The 26,440-nt window shown below is 40.0% G+C and overlaps 1 protein-coding gene across 1 annotated transcript in view; it reads left to right on the forward strand.

Annotated features, from left to right (window-relative positions):
* Positions 1–26,440, forward strand: part of LOC128861176 (ER membrane protein complex subunit 10) — a 38,005-nt gene that overhangs the window by 3,231 nt on the left and 8,334 nt on the right. The window contains exon 4 of the mRNA XM_054099102.1: positions 20,880–21,057. Coding sequence (XP_053955077.1) covers positions 20,880–21,057 — 178 coding nt within the window. The remainder of the gene's footprint in view (positions 1–20,879; positions 21,058–26,440) is intronic.

Here is a 26,440-nt window from a genome sequence, read left to right on the forward strand (position 1 = left end):
TTCTAAAATGCCAAAAGCTACGAATAAAATGGATCTATGGAGAAAAGTGTTACAGATTTGGCAAACAATTCCAAAGGAACAGTGTGAGCGGCTCGTGGACTCCCGAAGGTGCGCTGCTGTAGTCCGAAATCGAAGTTCAACCATTAATTATTAATGCGTATTTAAAGTTTTGTATCCTTTTTTTTAGTGAAATAGCTGTTATTTGAAAAAAATTTGAAATAAAATGAAAAAAAGTCTATTTTTTTTGCTAGCCTGTTTAGGTACTCTATGAGCAAGAGTCGTGTTTTCTCTTATTTTTTAATGGAAAGGTTAATATTTTTGTTGTTGTTGAGAGCACTAGATTTGAACGAAGAAACGTGTACAAAATTATTAAACAATTGTGCAACAATATTGGGGATATGAACGATCAAATGCATTTCAAGGCTAAGAGTCTATTTTTTTTCCACCACTGTATACCTGAAAATAATTTACAGAAAAAGTGTAGAATATCAGCAAAATTCTTTCTCTAACCGCAGTATTATGGACTGCCACGTTTTTTGAATTATATTTTCTAAAATAAATAATATAAGAATTCTGCCCTTTTGGTCGACTGGGCTGGAATTTAGAACAATGTATATTTGGGAATTTTTGGCAAACTATAATGTTGTTTTTAATGAAACTTGGTGGAGATGTTAGTGAGGTGTTAAGGAACACTCTTTATAACTTTAAATTATTCGGGAAATAATAATTTTTTAATTATTTGCATTCAAAATTCCCTCGGGAACTTCACTATAATTTGCCACATTACACTCTACATTTTTTAACATTTCACTAAAATTCACCAAATATACACTCACACGCGTGTTTTTACTGATTTTTATGCTAATATTCTTATTATTTCTATTAAAATTAAATGCAAATTCATTTGCCCATGCAATCACTTTCCAATTTTAAACGCGAATAAGAAGAAGATTGGAATTACAACAGTATGGTGTTGGACTGATGAGGCCATTTTTTTGAAGCGCGGCCAAAGGCCGCCCACGCGATAAGAAGTTCTACGCAAAAATACTGTGTTAATTAATTTAATTTAATTTTAATTACTTTATAATTTTTTGTGATACGCTTAATATCATTGTTTTTAAGTTCAAGTGAGTTGTATGTTTTTATTTTCAAAATTATTTCTCAACTTTAAATTACAGCACAAAATACTGCAGTTTTACAATGAACCTTCCACTGAACATCCCTGCGTGTGAACTTCGTTTTCATTTCAGGTGTATGGCAACTCCAACTTTTCGCTAAATTAGAGAACTTTAACATTAAAGTACTTAAACCCCATAAGCCTCCGGCAGGTCCTGTTTTCAGTTTTAAGATGGGGATACACCCCTCTATCACCCCCTTTTAACCGTTTTTTTCAAAGCGATATACATTATACTAAAGTTTTCGCGCCGCCGTAGCTTGTTTGTTTGTTAACAGTAATAGTAGCCCCGTCAGTGTCGGGCATATCGTCTTCGTCTAGCTCATCTAGAGGTAGGCCCAAAAGACATGCTTTTTCGACGGGATGAGTCCAGAGAGAGAGGGGTGATAGATGAGTCGGTTTTAGGGAGCATGTGAAAAGATGGTTAGTGTTGTTGTTGTGGTTGTTTTAACAGCATAGTTAGCCCTGTCAGTGTAAGTATATCATCGGTCGTCTTCGTCTAGCTCATCTAAGGGTAGGCCCAGGAAACATGCTGTTTCGACAGGTTGGGTCCAGAGGGAGAGGGGGGTTAGATGAGTCAGTTTGAGGGGGCATGTAAAGAGGTGGTTAGTGTCGTGCGGGGTACCTTCACATGCCGGACATGTGTTTGGTATGTCGGGGTCAATTCTGGATAAGTAGGAGTTTAACCTGCTACAATATCCAGAACGTAATTGTGCCATTGTTACACAAGTCTCACGGGGAAGCTGGAGCTCTTCATCTGCGATAGGTGGTGGTTGGACTCCGATTACGGCATTCACAGGACGGGAGCTTAAGAAGGTGGTAACGGTCTCCCGGTGAATGTCGTTTATTGACTGTCTAAATACTGTCCGGTCCAGTAGGTTTCGGTCAGTTTTGTCGTGGAGTTCGTCATTGTAGTCTAGGAGGTGTCTCCTGACGTGCCTGGGAGGCGGCTCAGGCTCAAGCAGGTGTCTGCAAGGGTGAAACCTGCGGTAACATCCCAGCAGGAACTGCTTGCTGAGCAGTTTGTTGTGCTCCGCTACTGGGAGCATTTGTGCCTCGTTGTGAGGTGAGTGCAGTGGTGGTGCTGTACACTCGTCGGAATCCACACGGGGAGTAGAAGGGCTTCAAGTGGCTTCACTACTGGGGAAAGGAGAGTTATCGGCCGATAAGACTCCCTTTGGTTGGCGGGTTTCCCTGGATTCAGTAGTGGACCGCTCTCCCTGCTTTCCACTTGTCAGGGATGATGAGAGTGGCCAGGGACAAATTGAAGACCCTTGTGAGGAATCCTACTCCCAGGGGTCCCAGATGCTTCAGCATCAGCGCGTTTAATCCGTCAGGGTCAATGGCTTTCGAGGATTTCGACTTGTTTGTAATTACAAAATTACAATACAATTTCGGGCAAGACGGACGTGCTTTCGAATCGCTTTGCGAAAAAGATAATTAAAGAAGTGATTTCTAAATCAAAATATACATTCACATTGATACAAAGTGAGATAGAGACTCCGTATCGGTGGCGAATAAAATTGTGATATTTTTTAATTGCTCACGTTAAATTGAGCTGAAATTAAATAGCACTTAAATAGCAAATAAACAGTGAAAATAAAAAGAACAGTGCGGTAAAACAAAACAACAACAAAGTCGGCGCAAAAAGTAAACAAACGGACCAAAATGGCAGAGAACGAAAAATGTGTAAAATGCAAACTGCCAATACGGGGTGAAACGGGATACCGGTGCGAAGGCGTATGTGGGAAAATATACCACTCAGCAACAAAATGCTCAGGACTGGACAATTATAAAGCGACCATAATCGGAACACATCCCATGGTGAAATTCATTTGCGAGGAGTGCGTTACATACATTCAAAACGTTGATCTAGTCATACGGGATATTCAGGAGAGCGTCAATAAAAATAATATATACCTAAAGGAGCATAAGAGTGACTTTGAAGAGGCACTAAGAACAAACAAGAGAGAGATGACACAACTGTTACAAGCGATGGATGAGAAATTCAACGAAAAAATGGCAAGTCTAAAAATCCAACAGGAGGTATACAAACAAAATGTTGAAGAAATAACAAAAGTAAGAAAGGTAGCGGAACAAATGAAAGAGCAAACTGAAACTGCGGGTAAAGAGAGTGAAAAACTATGTAAGGAAATCAAGACATTGGTAGTGGAAAAGAGCAAAAGCACATATGCAAACATGTTAAAACTCAACAGTAACCCAAACAAAACAAAGGATATAATAAATAAATAAATAATTGGCGCGTACACTTCTGTTAGGTGTTTGGCCGAGCTCCTCCTCCTATTTGTGGTGTGCGTCTTGATGTTGTTCCACAAATGGAGGGACCTACAGTTTTAAGCCGACTCCGAACGGCAGATATTTTTATGAGGAGCTTTTTCATGGCAGAAATACACTCGGAGGTTTGCCATTGCCTGCCGAGGGGCGACCGCTATTAGAAAAATGTTTTTCTTTTTCTTTTAATTTTGCTTTCACCGAGATTCGAACCAACGACCTCTCTGTGAATTCCGAATGGTAACCACGCACCAACCCATTCGGCTACGGCGGCCGCCAAAACAAAGGATATACCAGAACTAAAAAAACGTGTGCCTATTATAATAAAACCAAAAACAAAACAAACAAGTGATAAAACAAAACAAGACTTGAATAATAAAATTAACCCTAAAGAGCTAAATTTTGCTGACATAAAAACACGTCAAAATGGGACTATGATAATTAATAGCGTGAACAATGAGGAAAGAAATAAAATTAAAGCAATAATGGAAAAAAAGAAAACAAGACTTGAATAATAAAATTAACCCTAAAGAGCTAAACTTTGCTGACATAAAAACACGTCAAAATGGGACTATGATAATTAATAGTGTGAACAATGAGGAAAGAAATAAAATTAAAGCAATAATGGAAAAAAATATGAGTGACCAATACGAGATTAAGATCCCCCGACCACTTAAGCCAAAACTGATGATAACAGGTATGTCTTTCGAAAAGAATAATGAAGAGTTATTAGAATGCTTGAAGAAGCAAAACAAATGTATGGAGCAAGGTGAAATAAAGGTCTTGAAACAATACGCGGTCCAAAAAAATAACAAAACGTACTACAATGCTATACTGGAAGTGGATGAAGAACATTTCTCGAGCGCCCTAAAAATTGAAAAAGTCAGTATTGGATGGGAAAAATGCAAGGTGTATGACGGAGTTGACGTGACGAGGTGCTTTAAATGCAAAGGATACAACCACAAATCCCTAGAATGTAAAAATGAAGAAACATACAGCAGATGCTTTGAAAGACATAAAACAAGCGAATGCAAAGACGACCTCAAAAATAAATGTATTAATTGTATAAGAGCAAACGAAAAATTCAATTTGGGTTTAGACGACAGCCATGTATATACAAGTAAACAATGCCCAGTGTATATAAGACATTTAACGGCAAAAAAACAAAAAATAGGATATTAGCAGTCAAAAACTATTGTAATGAATAATCCTTCAGAAGGCAACGGGAAACCACTGAAGGTACACTCTCCCATGACAATTACATACAAACAACACACAAATAATAGGAGTAAAAATATTAGAAAACACTTAAGGAACTTAAATATTGCGACATGGAACGTACGAAGTTTATACGAATCAGGTAAATTAGACAACACAATCAGTGAATTTAATAGACTGAAACTTGACTTTCTTGGTATAAGCGAAACATGGTGGCAATCAAACGGCTGCATAAAAAAAGACGTACACTTTTACTACTCAGGAAATGATTCTTCAAGACATAGAAGAGGAGTAGGCATTATGATCGCGAAAAAGCATTGTGGGAAAGTTAGCGAATTTATTCCATACTCTGATAGGATGGCGATCCTAAAATTGAAAACAAATCCAGTTGATTTAAATATTATCCAAGTATATGCTCCCAATGCTGACTGTACTGATGACGAGATTGAAAATTTTTATAATGACCTTAAAAAAATTCTAATGATGACTAAGAAACATGACATAAATATAATCATGGGCGCCTTCAATGCAAAAGTAGGAAAAGAGGAAACAACAAATGTGACTGGAAAATTCGGTCTAGGAGACAGAAATGAAAGAGGAAATAGACTAGTGCAATTCTGTCAAGAAGAGGAATTCATAATTGGTAACACGTATGATAAATTACAAGAGAGACGACTGTACACATGGAAGTCACCACAAGACGGAATGAGAAATATAATACGTAATCAAATTGACTACATCTTGATTAACAAAAGATTTAAATCATCGATGATACGGGCAAAAACACTACCAGGCGCAGACGTTCCTTCTGATCACAACTTATTGCTGGCAACGATACGATCTCGATTAACATCACGGAAAACAAAACAGAAAAAATCCCATATCGATATACTAAAACTGGAAAACGACGATATTAGGAACAAGAATTAATATAGCAAAAGAAAAATGGATGAATGATGAAATTGTGAACTTGATGAATGAGAGAAGGAAATATCGGAACATAAACATTGACGAATATAAGCGTAGAAACAAGGAAATCAGAGACAAAATAAGAGACGCAAGAAACCAATGGATGGGAAAACAATGTGAGGATATAGAACGATTGGAAAAGTTACATGATAGCTTTAATTTACACAGAAAACTAAAGGAAATATGCAACCTGAGAAGATACAATGCAATTAATACATTATACGATACAAACGACAAAGTTATAACAGACGAAAACGAAAAACGCAATATTTGGGTACAATATGTCCATGAATTATTCAAAGACGATTCAAGAGATGTAAATATCAGCACAAACGACTCAACAGACGATCCACTACTTAAAATAACTATGTCGGAAATAAAATATGCGATAAAATTGTCAAAACCAAAAAAAGCAACAGGCTGTGACGAAATCTCAGCTGATATTCTCAAACTTATAAATGACAGTGGAATGCCAACCCTAATGAAAGTGTTTAACCACATATGTATATGAAACTGCTAATTATCCAAGCTCATGGTTAAAATCCACGTTTATTGCGATACCAAAAAAGACCAATGCAAAACAATGCAACGACTATCGGTTAATAAGTCTAATGAGCCATACGCTAAAAATTTTTCTTAAAATCATTCACAACAGAATTTATCAGAAATGCGAGGCCGCTATAGGAACAACACAATTTGGCTTTAAGAAAGGGTTTGGGACCAGAGAAGCAATATTTAGTCTTCAAATGCTTACACAAAAATCACAGGACGCCAATCAAGATATATGCATGTGTTTTATAGACTACGAGAAAGCCTTTGACAAAATACAACATAACAAGCTATTGTATTTGAAATAATGAAAGATCTGGACATAAACAAATATGACGTCAAATGTATACAAAACTTATATTGGAATCAGACTGCAGAAATCAGATTCGGAGACAGCACCACAAGAGAGACAAAAATCTACAGAGGAGTGAGACAAGGTTGCATTCTATCGCCACTATTATTTAATGTGTACGCAGAAAAAATATTTGAAGAAGCAATAAATGACGCAGAATTAGGTATTAAAGTTAATGGCATATATATAAATAACATTCGCTACGCAGACGATACAACGTTAGTAACAAACAATTTCCAGGATCTCCAAACTATTGTAAACAAAGTTGAAAAACACAGCAAAGACTTCGGGCTAAACATAAATATTGACAAAACCAAATCTATTATTGTTAATAAAAGCAGCAGAGACTATTCCTATGCGAGACTAACCATAGGTGGCAAAACAATAGAAAGAGTAAAACGTTTCAGGTATTTGGGTGTATGGCTGAATGACCAATGGGACCATGATCAGAAGATAAGAGGGAGAATAGAAATGGCTAGAACAGCCTTCATGAAGATCAAAAAGATACTGACACGCCGGGACATACCAAACGGGTTAAAGACAAGATTTTTAAAATGTTATGTATGGTCAACACTCTTATATGGATGCGAGGCCTGGACACTGAAAACCGTAAGCATACACCGACTAGAATCTTTCGAAATGTGGTGTTACAGAAAAATGTTGAAAATAAGCTGGAATGACAAAATATCAAATGACGTAGTGCTAAATAGAACGCAAACCGCTAGGAACATGCTTACGGACATAAAAAGGAGGAAAGTCGCATATTTCGGACACATAACAAGAGGTGACAAGTATGATATTTTAAAACTGCTGATGCAAGGAAAAATTGAAGGACAAAGAGGAATTGGTAGGAAGAAAATGACATGGCTAGACAACATCAAAGAGTGGACAGGCCTCAAAACAATCGGCGAATTAACAGCAGCAGCGAAAAACAGACAAAAATATAATGAAATCATTAAGAATATGACCTGACAACCGTACGACTAAGATCACAATAACGTTTGTATGTAATCGCGAACATCCAGCATTTTTACGCCGATTAAGAAGAAGAAGATGGGCCCCCTGAACCTCATCACCGGAGAAAGTAAGTGGCGCACTGTCGTTCGTCAGTTTGTGCAGTCTTCTGGTAACACGACGTTTGGTTCTGTCGCCGGAGGATGCAGTATGAAAAGCCGGCTAAAATAGCTCGCGCATCTCTTCGGGTCCGACGAAGTACAACCGTTGAAGGTGATAGCCACCTTGTCGTTGTGCTTCGTCAGGTTCGACAGGGACCTAACGGTGGACCAGAGCTTACTCACCCCAGAGGTGAGGTTACATGTCTTCAGGTGCTCAACCCATTTAGTCCGCTTATGTTGATTTACCAGTTGCCGGATCTCCAAATTGAGATCCCTTATGCGGGGATCCCCGGGATCGGCATGGCGTAGGTGGTCACGCTCGTTTGCTAAAATGGCTGCTTCGGCTGGGAAATGAGGACGAATGTCCTTATAACTTCCAGCTACAATTGCCCACTACCCTGGTGGGGGCGTCGTCGTTCACAGTGCTGAATGTCGAGTCGTCTATCTGCTCTGCCAATTGCTGTCCCCTACGATCATTTGGCAGGCTTGAATGCCAAAGATCGTGATGCGCATTAAAGTCACCTACAACCAATCGGTTTTCACCTCTGATGAGCGCACCTATATCAAGGTGATATCCTGCCGGGCAGCAGGTGACAGGGGGTATATATACGGTAAATATTTCGAGCTCGGAATCGCCTGACCGGACAGCCATGCCTTGACATTCTAAGGTGCTGTCCCTGCGGTCGATTCCTTCATCGATGAGACGATACTGCACTGTGTGGTGGACTATAAACGCTAGGCCACCACCATTGTCTCGCTCGCGATCGTGTCTGTGCACGTTATAGCCATCCCTGGTGATCAGAGATGACCTAGCGTGCAACTTTGTTTCTTAGACCGCAGCTATTTTAATACTGTGCCGGCTCATAAAGTCAACTATCTCGTCGACCATACTCGTAAGTCCGTTGCAATTAAACTGGAGAAGCTTGAAGCTTCTCGGTGAGGTCTGTGTAATCCGGGGGGTGAGGGACGCGTGGGGTTGTCTACGTTGGACCTGCTGCTCAATCCACTGTGGTTGTTGCGGCCTGATGGTGGTGGGCGGCCGCGCCTCCGGGGGCGGTAGTGGGTGCAGAGCTCTGCAGCAGGGGGCAACGTAGGCAGTTGTCCACTCACGGGTGGTGCGCAGGCCGGAACATCTCCGAAAATGACACCAGCCATTGCAGGAATTGCACTGGACTGATACCAGATTCCGAGGTATTACGGTCTGACACATGGAACAGACTGTACGGGGGACCAGGAGCTGCTGGTTTGTCCCCGCACTGGGGTTGGAGCAGGAAGGGATGGGAGGGGTTGAAGGGGAGTTGTGTTGCTCCGATAGGCTCCTCACCGTGGAGGTGTGGGTTGTGGTGGCGGTTGGTAGTGCCGGCCTATCAGGGGGTGTAGTAGCCGTGGAGGCATCAGACGCCTGTTGGCGGGAGCAACACGTGGCCACATACCGTGTCTACCACTCCCTGTGCGATTTAAGGCCTGAACAGGTCTTAAGGTGGATCCACCCGTTGCACTTATTGCACCTAACCGAGGTGGAGTTCGGGTGAAGCCGTTTATGGCGGACGCAGCAGTAGAATACCTCTGGCCCAGGGTTGGATTCGACTCCAGCCCTGAGGAGAAGCATTTGGAGCAGGATTGCTGCGAGAGTTTGCTGCTGTGACGTAAGGGGTGGGGTGATATACGATACACTAGACAGGGCTAGTGTACTGGGGCGGCAGCCCTTGGTCGGGAAAAGCCCGAGTCATTCCGGTAATGTAGAACCGGCTGCCATGGGAATGGGCATATCTGAAGCTTTATCCACTGCGTGTCACTAGTTCCAGGCGACCAGACCGGCGCTGCATAGTTCAGAACTAGAGAACTGCACCGGTTAGGTGTAAAACATTAATACGCTTCGCTTGAACAAAAAAAACAGGCCTTTGCGTTCAAACGATCGAACTTGTTAAAATAAGCAAAGGAAAAGCAAAATTTTAAAGCAAAAACACTATATTTTCATATTTGTTTTTTTTCTTAAAACTTTTAATAATCGTTGGACATTATTTTACAACGGCTGAAACCAACTAATCCTTTCAAATACGAAACGCAATTTACAGCGTACATTGTACGCCAACGCTCGTTTGCTCGAACATGTGCTATTTACAATAATGACAATTACTTCTTTGAACAAGTTTGATCGTTTGAACCAGTGATACGCAGTGGACGAAGCTCCGGACCTGCCAAAATACTGCAATTAGGACCGCGACAGGATGTCTCCTGATGTCCCCAATACAACACCTGCATGACGAGGCTCACATGCTTCCCGTGAAGGAGCATAACAAACTGCTCAGCAAGCAGTTTCTGCTAGGGTGTCATCGTAGACCTCACCCATGCACACACCTGCTTGAGCCTGAGCCACCTCCCAGGCACATCAGGAGGCTCTCCTCAACTACGCGGACGAGATCTCAGACAAAACCAACAGACAGCTACTAGATCGGACAGTGTACAGACAAGCCATAAACGACTTTCATCGGCAGACCCTTACCACCTTCTTAAGCTCCCGACCCCCGAATGCCACTATCGGAGTCCAACCACCACCTATTGCAGACGAAGAGCTCCAGCTTCCCCGAGAGTCCCACGTAACCTTGGAAAAATTACGTTCTGGATACGTTAGCAGGTTAAACTCCTACTTATCCAGAATCGACCCCGATATACCAAACATATGTCCGGCATGTGAAGGCACCCCGCACGACACTAACCACCGTTTCACATGCCTCATCAAACCCACTCATCTAACACTTCTCCCAAACCCGTCGAAACAGCTAGTTTCCTGGGCCTACCGTTAGATGAGCTAGACGAAGACGACCGGTGATTACACTACACTGACAGGGCGAAGATACTGCTACAACAACAACAACAACCGGGGAGACTCCCGCAGGTGGTTGGAGGAGCTTCGAGATGTAGAAGTTGAACAGCAAGGGAGAAAGCACACCACCCTGCGGTACACCTTCCTTCATCTTCCCCTGCTTTGATGTTTGATCTCGAGGGACGAGGTAGTTTGCGGACCACCTCTTCAGCCCTCGCGGCAGTGTCGACTGATAAATATCATCTAGTAGCGTGTCCTCTCGCAGGGGCGGTTTTGGTTAAGCCCGCGGTGGCGGTGAGTGCAGTGGTGGTGCTATGCACTCGTCGGAAGCCATGCTGATGTGAGGCTGGGGCCAGGTGTTTCGTGAAGAGTGGGAGTAGAAGGGCCTCAAGAGTCTTCACTACTGGGGAAAGGAGAGTTATCGGACGATAAGACTCCCCTTGGTTGGCGGGTTTCCCAGGCTACTGATAGTGGGACCACTCTCCCTAATTTCCGCTTCCAGCTGCCTCAGCTGGGAAATTGGGGCGTATGTCCCGGATCCGTCCAGCGGTTATGAAACGAGCCGCGGCGGCTGTGATCACCTTACGGAATGCGCGTTCGCCTGCGCGCACATCGATGGGAATGGGTAGGGCTGCGAAGATGTCCTCAGTAAATTCTGCGAATCTGGTCCAATCAGCATTGTTAAAGTTGAGATATGACCGGTGATCAGCGGAAACAAAGTCGGCAGGTTTCTCGATCGAGATGATAATGGGCAAGTGGTCTAATACAAGCGATAGCATTGGTCGCCAGGTTATGCTATTTATCAGACCTGCGCTAGCAATTGTGATGTCAGGCGAGCTGCTGCAATTGCCCACTACCCTAGTGGGGCCGTCGTCGTTTACAGTGCTGAATGTCGAATCGTCTATCTGCTCTGCCAATAACTGCCCCCTATGATCATTTGGCAGGCTTGAATGCCAAAGATCGTGATGCGCGTTAAAGTCGCCTACTACCAGTCGGTTTTCTCCCCTGATGAGCGGACCAATATCAGGGTGATATCCTGCCGGGCAGCAGGTGACAGGTTCGAGCTCGGCATCGCCTGACCGGACAGCTATACCTTGACATTCTTAGGTGCTGTCCCTGCGGTGGATGCCTTCATCGATGAGACGCCACCACCATTGTCTCGCTCGCGGTCTTTTCTATGCACGTTGTAGCCGTCCCTGGTAATCGGGGGGAGCTAGCGTGCAGTTTTGACTCTTGGACCGCAGCTATCTTGATACCATACCGGCTCATGAAGTCGGCTATTTCGTCAATCTTGTTCGTGAGTCCGTTGCAGTTCAGTTGTAATAGCTTGATACTTCGCGAGAGTGTAATCGTAATTCGGGGGGTGAGGGATGCGTGGTGTTGTCTACGTTGGCCCATGGCAGCCGGTTCTACGTTACCGGAATGACTCGGGTTTTTCCCGACCAGGGGCTGCCGTCCCAGTAAACTAGCCCTGTCTAGTGCACCGTATCCCTGTGTTAACTGTCTTACTTTGTGCTATAGAGGGATAGCTAATGTTTTGGGAGTAAGTTTGAGTCTTTAGTCTTTTGTAGAGCTCTTACTTTGTATTTTTTTGTTGCTTCGCGAATGCTGCCTTTGTCTATTACTTTGATTTTTAGAATTTCTTGCGCTTAAAGAAATTTTGGGCAGGTGTTAGCATTTGATGGATGGTCACCTGAAGAATTTGCGCACATTGTTCTGGTACATTCGGTATTCGTAAGAGGAGGCAGATTACAGGTTATGCAAGTTGGAAGATTTTTGCAATGCTTCATCGTATGCCTAATGATTTGACATGACCGACAACGCATGGGGTTGGGGAAATAAGGTCGATCTCAAAGCTTCCACCAAGCTACGTCGATTTTTTCGGGGAGAATGTATGAGTCAAAAGTAAGCAATAAGGCTCCAGTTGCATATACGGTGTCATTAATTTTCCTTTGAAATTTGTATACCGGGATTACTCTATGTGGCTTTAAACCATCAACGATTTCAGATTCTGTCATGTCCTTGAGAAAAGGCGCAAATACTGTACCTTTGACACAATTCAGGTTGACATGATATGAACATTCATTGTGGCAAATTTGTTTGTAAGACTAAAATATTTCCATCGTGGGGTTCAGCAATGGAATTTATTTCTTTGCTTATGGCTAATATGGCTTTATGCACAGAGAAACATGAGTATTTAGACAACGGTTTTTCTTTGTCGACAGATTTAATAACTAGGTTTATATTTCGAGTCATCGCATTTGGTTATGTTAACCTGGGGTAAATAAGGAAAAGATTCTTGGGGTTTATTAGTTTTTTTTTCCTTTTTGATTGCGGACTAGAGGACAGAATGGCGAACCTATTCTCCCCTAGGTAAGTAGACCCAGAGGGCATTTTGAAAGAACTTCACACTTATCCCAATATACGATATATTTTTGGATTAACATTTGTGAAAAATAAAAACACGTGTAGCGTTAATTTGGAGGTTAGCAAATAATAAGCTCAGAGAAAATTAGCGACCGCACTAGAAAAATTACGAATGACCCTAGGCAAAGAGAGTTAGTCGGTTACTCAATAACAAATCTAATATGTAAACATGCATACAAATGAAGCTACAGACATGCCAAAATACTGCCATTCGGCCAGCGACCGGTCGCCTCCTGATGTCCCCTATTCAACACCTTCATAATGAGGCACAAATGCTCTCTGTAATGGAGCACAACAAACTGCTCAGCAAACAGTTCTTGCAAGGGTGCTACCGTAGGTTTGACCCTTGCAGACACCTGCTTGAGCCTGAGCCGCCTCCTAGGCACGTCAAGAGACACCTTTTAAACTATGCCGACGAGATCCAGGAAAAAACTGAGCGAAATCTAGTGGACCAGACAGTGTTTAGACAGTCAGAGACAGTCCTGTGAAGTCCGTAATCAGAGTCCAACGACCACCTATTGCAGATGAAGAGCTGCAACTTCCCCTTGAGACATGTGTAACACTGGCACAACTACGTTCTGGATACTGTAGCGGGTTAAACTCCCACTTATTCAGAATTGAAACCGACATACCAAACATATGTCCGGTATGTGAAAGTACCCCGTATGAGACTAACCACCTTTTCACATGCATTTTAAAAAACCTACTCATCTAACACCCCCCTCCCTCTTAACCCAACCCGTCGAAACTGCATGTTTCCTAGGCCTACCCTTAGATGAGCCAGACTAAGACGACCGGTGATATACCCTACTCTGACGGGGCTTCTATTACTGTTAAAACAACAACAACAGAGATTGTAAAATTCATAAGAGCCAGAAGACGAGCATGGAAGGAACATGGAACTCGAGCCCCTAGGCAAAGTTTGACTATAGCTCGAACCAATTCGCCATGCGGTGTTTTCGGTACCAGGATGGCATTTGATAACTCGAGCCAGCGTTTACTTCGTCGGAAGATTAGACTCGTTGAAAACCGCAACCGCATCACCTTCTTCAATGTTGCGTGAAGTCCGAAACCACTTGGTGTGACGTTGTAAGCTGAGTACCTCGCCTCTCCCGACGTCAGAAATGTTGTCTCATGGTAGAAATTGCTTGCCATCGCTGACGAAGATTTTCACGCAACCCTTGACCCTCAGGTTCCGGGATTGACTTAAGCGGTTTACCGACTATTAAATGCGCGGGAATTAGAACTTCTAAGTCACCAGCAGTGCCAGAGTAGTCACAAAGTGGGCGAGAGTTTACGCAAGCTTCTATTTCAGTCAGAATTGTGTTGAATTCTTCGTATGCTAGTAGAACTTCTCCCAGTATGCGTTTTAAATGATACTTGACACGTTTGATTCCATTCTCCCAGTAACCTCGCATGTGGGTTGCAGGCGGTGGATTATAGCGCCATTAGATACTCGATATTTTTTATTCTTCCTCCAACACGTAGAACACAATTCTCATCCAGAAACGACTACCGACGCAAAAGACTACTGCGAAATTTCATTAGAAAAATAAAACCGTTGCTAAGTTCAGCTTCTTATAACTCTCGGTGTACCAAAATGCTTTATAACATTGAGCCGCCTGTTAGCACGAATATTGGTCAAAAAACGTAAAACATAGGAAATGACTCGAAGCAGCTTGAAATACTATATGATGAGAATTTTGTCATCATGGACCAGTGATCCGTAGAGTTAGTCACATGAGCACGAATGCGGTTTCGTATGCCCAGCTCTGTAATGCGCTCTTTAAATGTCTTCTGCTGCCATAATTGTTCAGTACTTTTCAGGAAAATAGGACCAACCTACTAATTGATGACGTATTAATTCGGAGGGGGTTATACTCGTGAAACGCAATCTGCAGGATTGTGTTTAAAACTGACGGGATTCCAACATTCGGGAGGCAGGACTTCTTGAATATCAGCGACGCAGTTGGCTATAAAAGTCACCCATCTGCTGGGGTGAGCGTGTAACTATCCCAATGTTATGGTATAGTCAGTCCAAGCGAAAAGCGGGTAGCGGAGATCAGACCAGCAGTGCAGCACTCTTCGCACCAGTTTAGAAGCAAGATGCCGGGCGTATAGTTCAAGGTGGCAACGTTGTTGGTTTAAGCGGTGCCACCTTGCTTTTCGACGAAATTAGTGACACAGTAATGCTACCGTCGCTTTGTGTTGTACGCGCGTACAGAACGGCGGCGTTAGTCAACATAATGGGTGGTACCCTCAAATTAATGATAAACGTGAAGTAATCTCGCTCTGTGTTCCAGATAAAACCTAAAGCGTGAACATCCTCATGCGTAAGATACGCTTTTTGCAGCGCTTCCTCTAACTCCCACAACCTATTCAATGCTCGATCCAATTGAGCATCGCAATGTAACGACTGTAAGCGTGGCATATCAGGCTCAGATCTATTCATGCTTCCAAACAGAGTCCATCCAAAGACCGTCAGTTGAGTCATAGGGGTGCCAGATGCACCGTTGCGAAATTCTGCACAGATAAGTTGATCCATAACGTCCATGCCAATCAATATATCGACACATTCAGGCTTCAAAAAACTGCGGATCGGCTAGAAACAAACCTCGGATATGCGGCCCCGACGAAATAGCTATAGTCTGTGTTGGTAAGTCGCTCGTAATTTTGGGCAAAATTAGCGTTTTGACAGTGAAGTATAGTACTGATTTGTAGAGAAAGAAGAAAGAGAAAATGATACTTCACCTCTAGCTCGTTCCCCTTTCTCTGACCCAATTCCAGTAATTAACTTCAGATGTTGATCGCGGCAGGCCCAAGCGTTGCACACACGCCTCGGTCACAAAGGAAGCATGCGATACAGAATCGAAAAGTAATCGTGCGGGCTGCCAAATACCGGAACAGTCGCGTACCTTGACTAATGCGTTGGATAACAGCACAACTCTTCCTACTGGGACGGGTGGACTGGAGCTAGAGTTCAAGCATGAAAAGACGCGCCGACGCTTCCTCGAAATTCAAATGTTTTTGCGCTTACCTTTGCTGTGGCATCGGCAGCGCACAACGGATGTGGCGCGTTGCTGATATAATTACTCACTGCGGTAACGGTCGTTGAAGGCACATCATCGTGCAACAGGGTGGGATGACGTTGTTTACACTTGCGGATACGGTACACCAGACAGGGCTAATTTACTGGGGCGGCAGCCCTTGGTCGGGAAAACCTGAGTCATTCCGGTAACGTAGAACCGGCTGCCATGGGAATTATAGTGATCTGAATTTAAGCAGTTGAAGCATATGCGACCATGTTTCACGAGCTGTGATTGTGGCGATAAATCTACAATAATTCACGAAAATTTTCACAACCGTAAATTTTATGAGGTCCACTCCACGTTATTTTGTTCATATACCGTGTGGAACACATTGTCGACTTGTTTGCTAATGCAGTTTTGACCTTAATTGGTACTGATGTTGTTGACGACGAAGCATCGACAGCGATCGACATCTTATCTCTAAAAATGTTATTAGTTGCTCAAAAGATGGAGGGTCAATATTAACAAGCGATAACTCCCCCTGCAAACGCGTTTCGAATCGCGAACCAATCATCCCAAAACTCAATCGGACGACCGAACGCTTTAAGCTCGCGAATATGATGTTGGAACGCATCAATTATACCTTATATTGCGTCGGCATTGTCATACGTAACCCTTTTAATATCGGACATCGCGAGAAGATGAGCTTCCACAATTAATCGAATAACCTTCTACCGCGGTGTTAATAGACCCCAAGCTTCAACGTAATTTGCGTCACATATTTTAAAACCACTGATAATTTTCAACGCATCAACCGATAAAGCAGAGTTACTGCCGACTAATAAGGAAAATGCGTCGAGAAAACCGATCCACTCTGCAGACTCACCGGAGAATGTGGGTGGTAACTCCATTTTCAGTAAATGTATAGCCGCGGATACAGGTGCCTTTGTGAAGCTATCTTGTGACTTAGTACGACAATTTTTTACTCGGCTAAAGTTAGCTGAAGCTGTAGAGTACCACGTTTCGGCTGGATACGCACATTTCCTTCAAGTTCAACAACATTGGCCCACCAAGTAATTTCTGCAGCGTCTTGAGCAACGATAAAACGAACCCACTGTTCACTCAATAAGTGGAGGTAACTCGCAATATTTTCTGCATCCATAGTGAATGCCTCATCAATTCTTTTTGCCATATCGCGCGTTTAACAGAATTCGACATTTTTTTTTAATTTTCTGGTCTTTCATCTTTATCTAACTATTGGCGTTTGCGAACAGGATTATTGTAAAGGACCTAGTTTTCATCACCAGTAACGATGTAACGAGTAACTTTAATTTTAAGCCGTTGCAGCAGCTGAGAACACATATTCACTCTCTGTTGAAGGTTGGCGACCGAAAGTACAGATGCCTGTAAACTGTTCCATGCGATGAATTTAACCTCTGAGCTATCATATCGACTGTCAAATTTGGCTCAGCTTCCACGAGTTCGAGGAAGGCGTCAGAGTTAAAGACTTCAGGACGACCAGCGCGCGGGGCATCCTCCACGTCGCAGTAACCACTTGGGATTTTTGAAAACCACTTTTGCGCAGTCCTTACACTCACAGTATCCTCTCCGTTAACAGTGTTTATTTCTGCAGCAGTTGTTGCGTTTTTACCACTTTTATAAAAAAAAATACAAAATATGCCTCTTATACGTGTTCGAAGATTCCATTTTATTTTTTAACAACACGTGCTTCTATCCGCGACTAAAATCACTTGTTGAATGCACAATATATCAAAGGAAATATAAATAGTTCCGTTATACTCCGCGAATAATTTTTTGCATGCAAAAATCGTACAAAAGTGAAATTATGGGTAAAATACCACGAACTTATGGACTGACCTGATATAATGACCGAATCTGTGGAGGTATTTTTGAAACACCCTGATGGTTCCTTTCTAACCCTAACCCTAGATGGTTCCTTTCTAACCACGTCGTAAGAATGGGTATTAGCCCATGCGTCCATCTAACTTTCGATCAAACATGTTAAATTCCAATTAGAATTAGCAATTGACGCAATTGGTTTATATTCTCTAATTCATCAAACAATTAGAATGAGTTCAACTAATTCCCATTAGATAATTGAAATTTTTATTCCAATGGTAAAACTAATTGCAATTAGTTGCCATTAGCAAAAAAAATTGGTTTACCTTTACAATTAGAAATCTAATTGCTCGAATTAGAATTAATTATTTTGATAAAAATAAATTTTTTGCAAAGAATTATTAAAGTGAACGAATAATGATGTAACTTACATCATGTAAGTCACTGTATGTGGAAAAATGTGGTTATTCAAGTACCGTAATTGTTATCAGTCGGTAATTGTGTGAAATGTAAATAAATAAAATTGAATTTTCTGGTGATGATGAGGATTTTTATGTTACATACACGCCTTCGAAAGAATTAAAGAAAAGGAAGGTGTTCAAGGAAATGGTGAACAATTTGTGAAGAGACGTATGGAAAGCACTTTTGGCAATATAATTTTCTCCTCGAATTTTTATATTGAAGTTAAGAAGGTATGAAAGTTTCATTACAAAACTATACATCGAAAGTCCTTGTTGTGTTGTTAAAGTACTTGTGTAGTGTGCCGTCGCTTGACTGACTTTTCTTTTGAAAAGCTCGAACAGTTAGTATTGTACATACGTTAAATAGATGTTCATGTATGTAATAATATTAGTTTATATTATGTACATAAGTAGTATATATATATGTGAAATTTATATTATGAATATTTCGATTTTTTTTTGTTTTTCAAAATATCAAAATAATTGATTCTAGTTCGAGCTAATTGAATATCTAATTGCATTAGCAGAAGTCAATTAGATTTCTAATTGTAAAGGTTAACCAATTTTCTTTGCTAATGGCAACTAATTGCAATTAGTTTTACCATTGGAATAAAAGTTTTAATTATCTAATGGGAATTAGTTGAACTAATTCTAATTGTTTAATGAATTAGAGAATTTCACAAAAGAAGGTTAATTAGCATTCATTAGCATTATCTAATCATTATTTAACATCTCTGCTTTCGATGATCTGTTCCACCGGTCTTGCCATCGAACGACGCTTTTCTTCTGCAATATTTTTACGACTTGCTCTACCGTCGGGCTCGGATAGCCTTAAATACACTCTCTGCATTTCTTTTGCCAAAATGTCTATGGGGATTAGACGGCTATAACGAAGGAAGCATCGTCCGAAATTGTACGGAAGCCGCAGATAGTCCGCAAAGCGCTTAGCCGATAGACGGCTGTCAGTTTTTTTGTGTAGCTACTAATGTTCAATGCTTCAGCCCAGATCGGTGCGGCATATAAGAGAACCGAGCTGACTACCCTGCTATATAGGATTCTTTTCCATGACATTCTTGAAAGAAATTAATTGTGATAACAGATTATTCAATTAGTTAAAATGTTGTAGATTACTACAATACTTATGTACTTTTAAAATTAGATGTATAAAGCTTGCGATGATGGTCAAAGTAAACTAAAGCACTACTATTAATGTTCTTGCCTTACAAAAATAATTGTTGCTTGCAAATACTAGAGTTGGTAAATGACGAAAGGAAAAATTTAAAAAAAATTCAAAATTGAAAAACTACAGGAGTAGATAAAATGCTCTCCAGGGAATGACTATTGTTTTGCTCAACTGTATTCACACTCCTGTATTCAAACTGTGTTCAGAATAATAACAACACAACATATTGCATTTTGACTAATTTTTTTTAATTATTATTTATTATTATAAATATATATAATTATTCTTTAATTTTTTATATACTTTTATTCATACTATTGTATATACAACATAATTCATGGAAAAAAGGCACATTTTTATGATTTTTTTTTGATGACACAGTTAAAATTTATTCGTCAAATCTTTTACTACATTAAACTATAGCATTTGAAGTATATTTTGTGAAATTTTCATCCAAAAATATTTAAAAATACGGCAATGGCAGAAATTATTCGGACGCATCTCAAAAAAAGTAGTTTTGCGGTGCCCCTCATAACTCGGTGTTAAATCATCTGAAATCAAAAAACCAAAGTTATTTCGTTAGATAATCGTCTTCTCCGGGTAACGCCGAGAGGGTTTTTTGAAATTAAAAATTTTTCGAGTTTTGGGCACGTTAAAGTCAAAAACACGATTTTCGCGTAAAAAATCGGTGAATTAGTTACCGTAAAAACAAAAGTATCAACAAATTCGAAAAAACTCTTCGGCGTTACCTTGTAAAACATCTACAGAAAAAGTGTTCAAAATTTCAAAAGAATCGGTGCAGTAGTTTCAAAGTTATGAGGGGCACCGACTTTGAAAACGTAAGTTGTGGGAAAAACGCTTTAACGCTAACGCTAAACGCGGTTGAGCCAGGTAGGTAGCAACACTTACATGGCTGTATCTTTGTAAGTTTTGCTCCGATTCATCTAAAATTTTAACAGAATATTCTTGAAAGGTTCTTCATTTAAAAAATCAAATAAAAAAAAATGCAAAAAAAAAAAAAAAATTAAAAACGTTACCCCCCCCCCCCCCCCCCCCCCTAAGTTAGGTCTTACTGTATTAGTATGAAATTTTTCAAAATAAGGTCAGAAACGACCTACACAGACAAGAAATACTGGATTAAAATGTTCCATAAAAAATACCTCGCTAAATTTTATTATACTTATAGACTCTTAAAGAAGTTATACATGGCGATCGTAGTTTTGTACGATTTTTATTTTCAAATAATTTAGATAACTTCAGGCCAAGTAGTTAAACTTCAATACACTCTGAAAAAAGTTGTGTGTTTAAGGACAAAATGGCAGGTGATCCAATATTCTAACACACGTGTTTTCTTTTCTTTGGCCGCACCCGCTATACTTTATAAACAGCAAGCCATAATCTTTATGCCTGTGTTTTTATTTTACAGTTTTAATGAAGAAATATCAACCTTTGGCTTGGAAGACTTCAACACGGATGTGCTTATCAGACATACAGAAATGGCGCCTTTCCCAGATACGACAAGTTTCATTCAGAAAGTGGAAAGGGAAAGAGAAGCGCGAGAGCGCGGAGAGTCTCGAGACAACCGTGGATTTTTCGCAAAATATGTAAGTTTTAGCAGTAAGAAGGAAATAAGGACTTATTAGAAAAATCAGTAAAAAAATATTCATATGTACTGAGTTTTTTAAGAGGAGCTTTGATTATGAACTGAAATAAAAACCACAAAGTTGAGGAAACGGGAAATTTCGGTGACCACTATTCGAGCGATACGGAATAGTGCATTTGATTGCCATAAGACTTCAATAGTTGGCTTATTACAGGAAGTCAACAATTTGCAATAGTTGCTAAAAATGTCTTTCAATAAAACTATAGTAGAGAGAGAGCAGTGTAGCATTTTAAGAATCGATCTGCATAACTCTCACAACCGAGACAACAATCTTTGGCTTTATTTAAGTATTCTAGAACTTATTTCCAAGAGGTATGCATTTGAAATATGTGAGAGAAAAAAATAGTAAAGATGAAAAAGTTAAGCTAATTTGGAAGTATGACGAGAGGCAGAAAATAGTACTTAACAATTTGTAAAATATTTCCGGAGCTCGTTTTCAAAACGTGGTGAGTTTTTAATATAATATTTTTAACTTGTGTGGGAGACTACTCCAAATATGAATAGCGAAAACAAAAAAATTGTGTTCGAATATTGATGGTTTAAATTTTGAGTGTAAGAGCTGAGGTGGTTGATTCATTTGATATCAATATTTTGCGCAATATAGAAAGGAATCTCAGTTTTAATAAGTTTTCAAGAAGCATGGAATAAATTTTAGGCGCCTACATTGAAAAGTGCTCACGAAGTTCTACAACGTAACACATGAGCTGAAAAGTCTCGGGCCTAATAAAGCAAACACGTTCTTTTTGTTCAAAGTTAGCTTTATTTATCAACATAATTTTCATTAAGAACAACGCAATCATTCCAGCGCTACTCTAACGTTTCAATACCACTTTTGTACAACGATTTATCTTTTGCTTCAATAGACTTAAGCGATAACCTCTTCGTTCGAGCGAAATTTCTTACCGGCGAGTATTTTTTTATGTCTGCGAACAGTAGTCCTTGGGAGCCAAATCTGGCAAATACGATAGATGGGGGAACAATTCCAAGTTAAATTCGTCTAGTTTTTCCATTGTTTTGGCGTTGTCTTTATGAAACACAATTTTTTTTCTTTGGCATATGCGGACCTTTCTTTCCAATTTCAGTATATAATATCTCCCTTCTCAAGATAGTCGAAGAATAATAAACATAACCTTTCCAGCCGATTGTTGAGATCCTCAAGCGGAAAGGTTATCCCACAAGTTACTAACACGTTTTTTTTTTGTAATTATGAATACTTTAACCGAATATTGCAATGTACGAATACTTTGTCTGCTTCGTTGGAGTGAAGTTTTTTGTTTTTGCCCCCCGGCAGTCAATGTCAAACCTCCGTCTGCCATCAAAACGCTCCTCATAAAAAATATCTGCCGTTCGCAGTCGGCTTGAAACGGTAGGTCCCTCCATTTGTGGAACAACATCGAGAGGCACACCACAAAAAGAAGGAGGAGATCGACCAAACACCCAAAAGAAAGGTATATGCGTCAATTATATATATTGTTGATATATATATATTGATATATATATATATATATGATCGCCTTTCACTTGGGAGTGGCCAGGGCGATTCCTCTGCATATGGTTCAAGCAGCCCCGGGATTAGCCCAAGTATCCTCTGGGTAGCTTCCGAACACCAGTTCTAGAGCGAGCCAATGTGAGAAGGCGAACCATCTCAGGATAGCTGGTTGTGCGCTGGGCTCGGGACCCGCCACATAAAAATCCCCCCCAATGAAAACACAAACAAAGCCTGATGAGTACTACCTTTACTGATGGCAACCCCTGCAAACGAAATAAAGAATATGATTTGAGGGCACGCATCTGGAATGTCCGGAAGGGGAAGGTGCCTCTGCCCGGCTGGTTGATGTCTTCGTGAGAGTAAATGCTGACATCACGGGGCAAGGCCAGAAAAACATAGGACCTTGCGACGTCTAGTACAGCTGTTGTTGTGGGAGAGAGATTTTGTCGCCAAGTACTGTTGTTCACCCCGGTAGAATGGAACAATTTTGTCTTTAAAATCAATAAAAACTAATTTCACACAAAAAAGTTATGGTGTTTTGAATAGGTAACGCTTCATATCGTTCACCCTGTATATATATTTAGGAAGAAGTCAATACAAATATGTGGTGCTTTTCTTGTTCAAGTTAAATAAGATTTTCAGTTGCATTTTGAAAACAAATTGAATGGAACAAGTTCTGAAGTATAAATACAGAATATCCAAAATAAAAGTTAAAAAAAAATAGCAGGTCTAAAAACTAGTAGTGTTACGTTATTGGTATTCCCGCATATCTCTCCGCTATCGTTTTAGTGCGCCGACAGTAAAACTTGGGCCGGCAGGAAACTCAACGGAATCTCGCTTGGTACGGAACGTGTTAAATAATCATTGGAATATACCAAAGGGACCGAAGCATTCCATTTACTTTACCTACGACATTAAATGTGTTATTCGATTAAATATTATATTATATAACACCAAGGTTTCTTGCAGACTCATTATAATCAATAGCAGAGTTATGGGTAAGGCTTTCTCAAGTGGGCCACAAAATTACCAAAGTGAATATTTTGCGATAAAATTCAGCCAGGAGTGAGTTCTATCATCCAGAATCACACTCAGAAAATTTTGATTTTAAAATTCCAAATAGTTTTTCTTTTATTAACTATCGAAGTTTTTTGCAGCGCTTGAAAAATTATCACATTTCTCGTAAAGTAAGAATCCGATTACAACGATTTTTCAACTGCAGATTGATAAAGGATGATATTTTCCAAATACGTTATTTTTGTTCCGAAACTTGATGTTTTGTTGTTGTAAATACTTTTTTTTAATAAACAATTAAAAATTTAACTAATTTCTGGGCCTCTGGGAAGAAAAATTTTTAAGGATATTTACGTAATAAACATCTGTGCATTTATGTATAGAAGAATATGCGTGCAATTCGAAAAGGATTGTTTACAATTAAGTTTTTTGTGCCAGGATGCGCGCTCCGACTTACGCGGACGCGCACGAACACACAAACGGCGGCTCGCGGGCGGCTTGCGAAAAACCATGTTTTGGACACGTCTCAACGCGATATGCTTCCGGAAGACCAGTTTTGCCGACATTGTCATTAGTTGTGTCTAGTCTCCTTCCGACTGCTGTGGTGATGTGTTATACTGGTGGGGATTTCGATGATAATAAAAACTGTGATGTTATGTAAATCACGTACGATAATGTGTACAAAACTAAGTATAGACTAATATATAACCCTTTCGGAAAACAAAACCATAGTCGTGTTTACACAAATCTAGGCCGAATAAGTTACCAAAATGCGAAATTTAGTGAAATAGCTGGACAATTTGCGTGCCGGTCTTGCAGGACATAGTTATACCAAGGAAAAGTTCACGTCTCCCCTATTGTATGTTCCACATACTTGTTAAAATACCGTTTAAAGTGTACTTATAATTATAAATGCATCATTTACACGTTGGCCTAACTTTCAAAAATGATCCTCCGAATCCCATTGAAAATTTCCCTGACGAAATTATTACTACTGAAGATAATGAACAAGGAGATCCTAATTTCACTTGTGCGGCTGTTGATAACGAAATAAAAATTGATAATATCAATAATTTACTAGAAAAATTTGGCGTGTGCCCGGTTAAAATTCGGCGAGTCTCTTGTCCAACAGACAAAGAAAAAGTAAAATTAGCTGCGATTAAACAAATTCGTGAATATTTTCATGTGTCTCGACGAATGGCCGCTGCAGCTAAAAAACTTCGGAAATCGAAAGGCATTGGATCGCAACTAAAGAGAAAAAAAGGTTGCCCAATCGATCCAAATATAATTGAAGCTGTTCAGAATTTTTATCGGTCTGATAAAGTAAGTCGCATGACTGCAGGTGCCAAACAATATAAAACAGTAACAAATATAGGAGCTGGCCATCGTGAACAGAGAAGATTATTATCAGATAAAATCGAAAACATCCATAAAGAATTCCAAGAGAAATTTCCAGGAATTCAAATATCACTTTCAAAATTTAAAAAATTGCGCCCCCAAGAGTTGTGCGTGTGTGTAAAACTCACCAAAATATTAGTCTCAAATTTGTTGGATTGAGTAAATTTATCAATAACACAGAAATTCCAATGAAATTCTATGCAAATTAAATAATTTAGTTTGTACGTACATTTAGATACTACACTTAAATATTAATTGACTTCGAAATTTTTTGTTTACCTGTATACAGTATAAACATGATATAACATTAATGATAAATTAATTAATTAATTAATCACAAATTTTGTTTACAGATGTACTTTGCAAGTAAAAAACGAACGGGTTACAGAATTCGTTGAAAACCTGAGTAAAGATTTGCTTGCTGTTTTAAAACATGATTTTCTCGCGAAATCGCAAGCACAGTATCTCGTCGATATTAAAAAGAATGTGATTGAAAAAGAATACGTCGTTTGCATTGATTTCTCCGAAAATTACGCATGTCGTGTTCAAAATTCTGTGCAATCAGAATACTGGAACACAACGCAGGCAACAATACATCCTTACGTTGTGCATTACAAAGAAAACGGCGTAGAACATTTTCAATCTAAAATTATACCCATTATGTAAAAAAAACTACATGAAAAGTGTAAAAAGCGTGAATGATATTAATTTTGTCTCGAAATAACAAATGAATATGCGATATCTGTATAACTTTCTATATCTGTTTCACTTTTTGTGTCTGTCCGTGAATTGTTGTTGTTTTTCAGCGAGAAATTTTAAGGGCGTTGTCTGACTGAACTTACAATGTATAGATCTGATATGTAAACATAAACGTTAGTAATAAAGAAGTATATATGAAACCTTGCATGACAGCTTATACATTCCTTTGAATACATTTGATTTAATTATCATTACGCATTTCCGCGACAGCCAAAGCGCAAATTATGTTATACGTAAATTATCTATATGGCCAATCTTTAAAAACAAGTAAACACCAGTAATGGAAAAGTCGGCAAAGCTGATCTTCCGGAAGCATATCGCGTTGAGACGTGTCCAAAACATGGTTTTTCGCAAGCCGCCCGCGAGCCGCCGTTTGTGTGTTCGTGCGCGTCCGCGTAAGTCGGAGCGCGCATCCTGGCACAAAAAACTTAATTGTAATCAATCCTTTTCGAATTGCACGCATATTCTTCTATACATAAATGCACAGATGTTTATTACGTAAATATCCTTAAAAATTTTTCTTCCCAGAGGCCCAGAAATTAGTTAAATTTTTAATTGTTTATTAAAAAAAAGTATTTACAACAACAAAACATCAAGTTTCGGAACAAAAATAACGTATTTGGAAAATATCATCCTTTATCAATCTGCAGTTGAAAAATCGTTG

The sequence above is a fragment of the Anastrepha ludens genome, chromosome 4, assembly GCF_028408465.1.
Source record: "Anastrepha ludens isolate Willacy chromosome 4, idAnaLude1.1, whole genome shotgun sequence".
NCBI classification, from domain to species: Eukaryota; Metazoa; Arthropoda; class Insecta; order Diptera; family Tephritidae; genus Anastrepha; species Anastrepha ludens.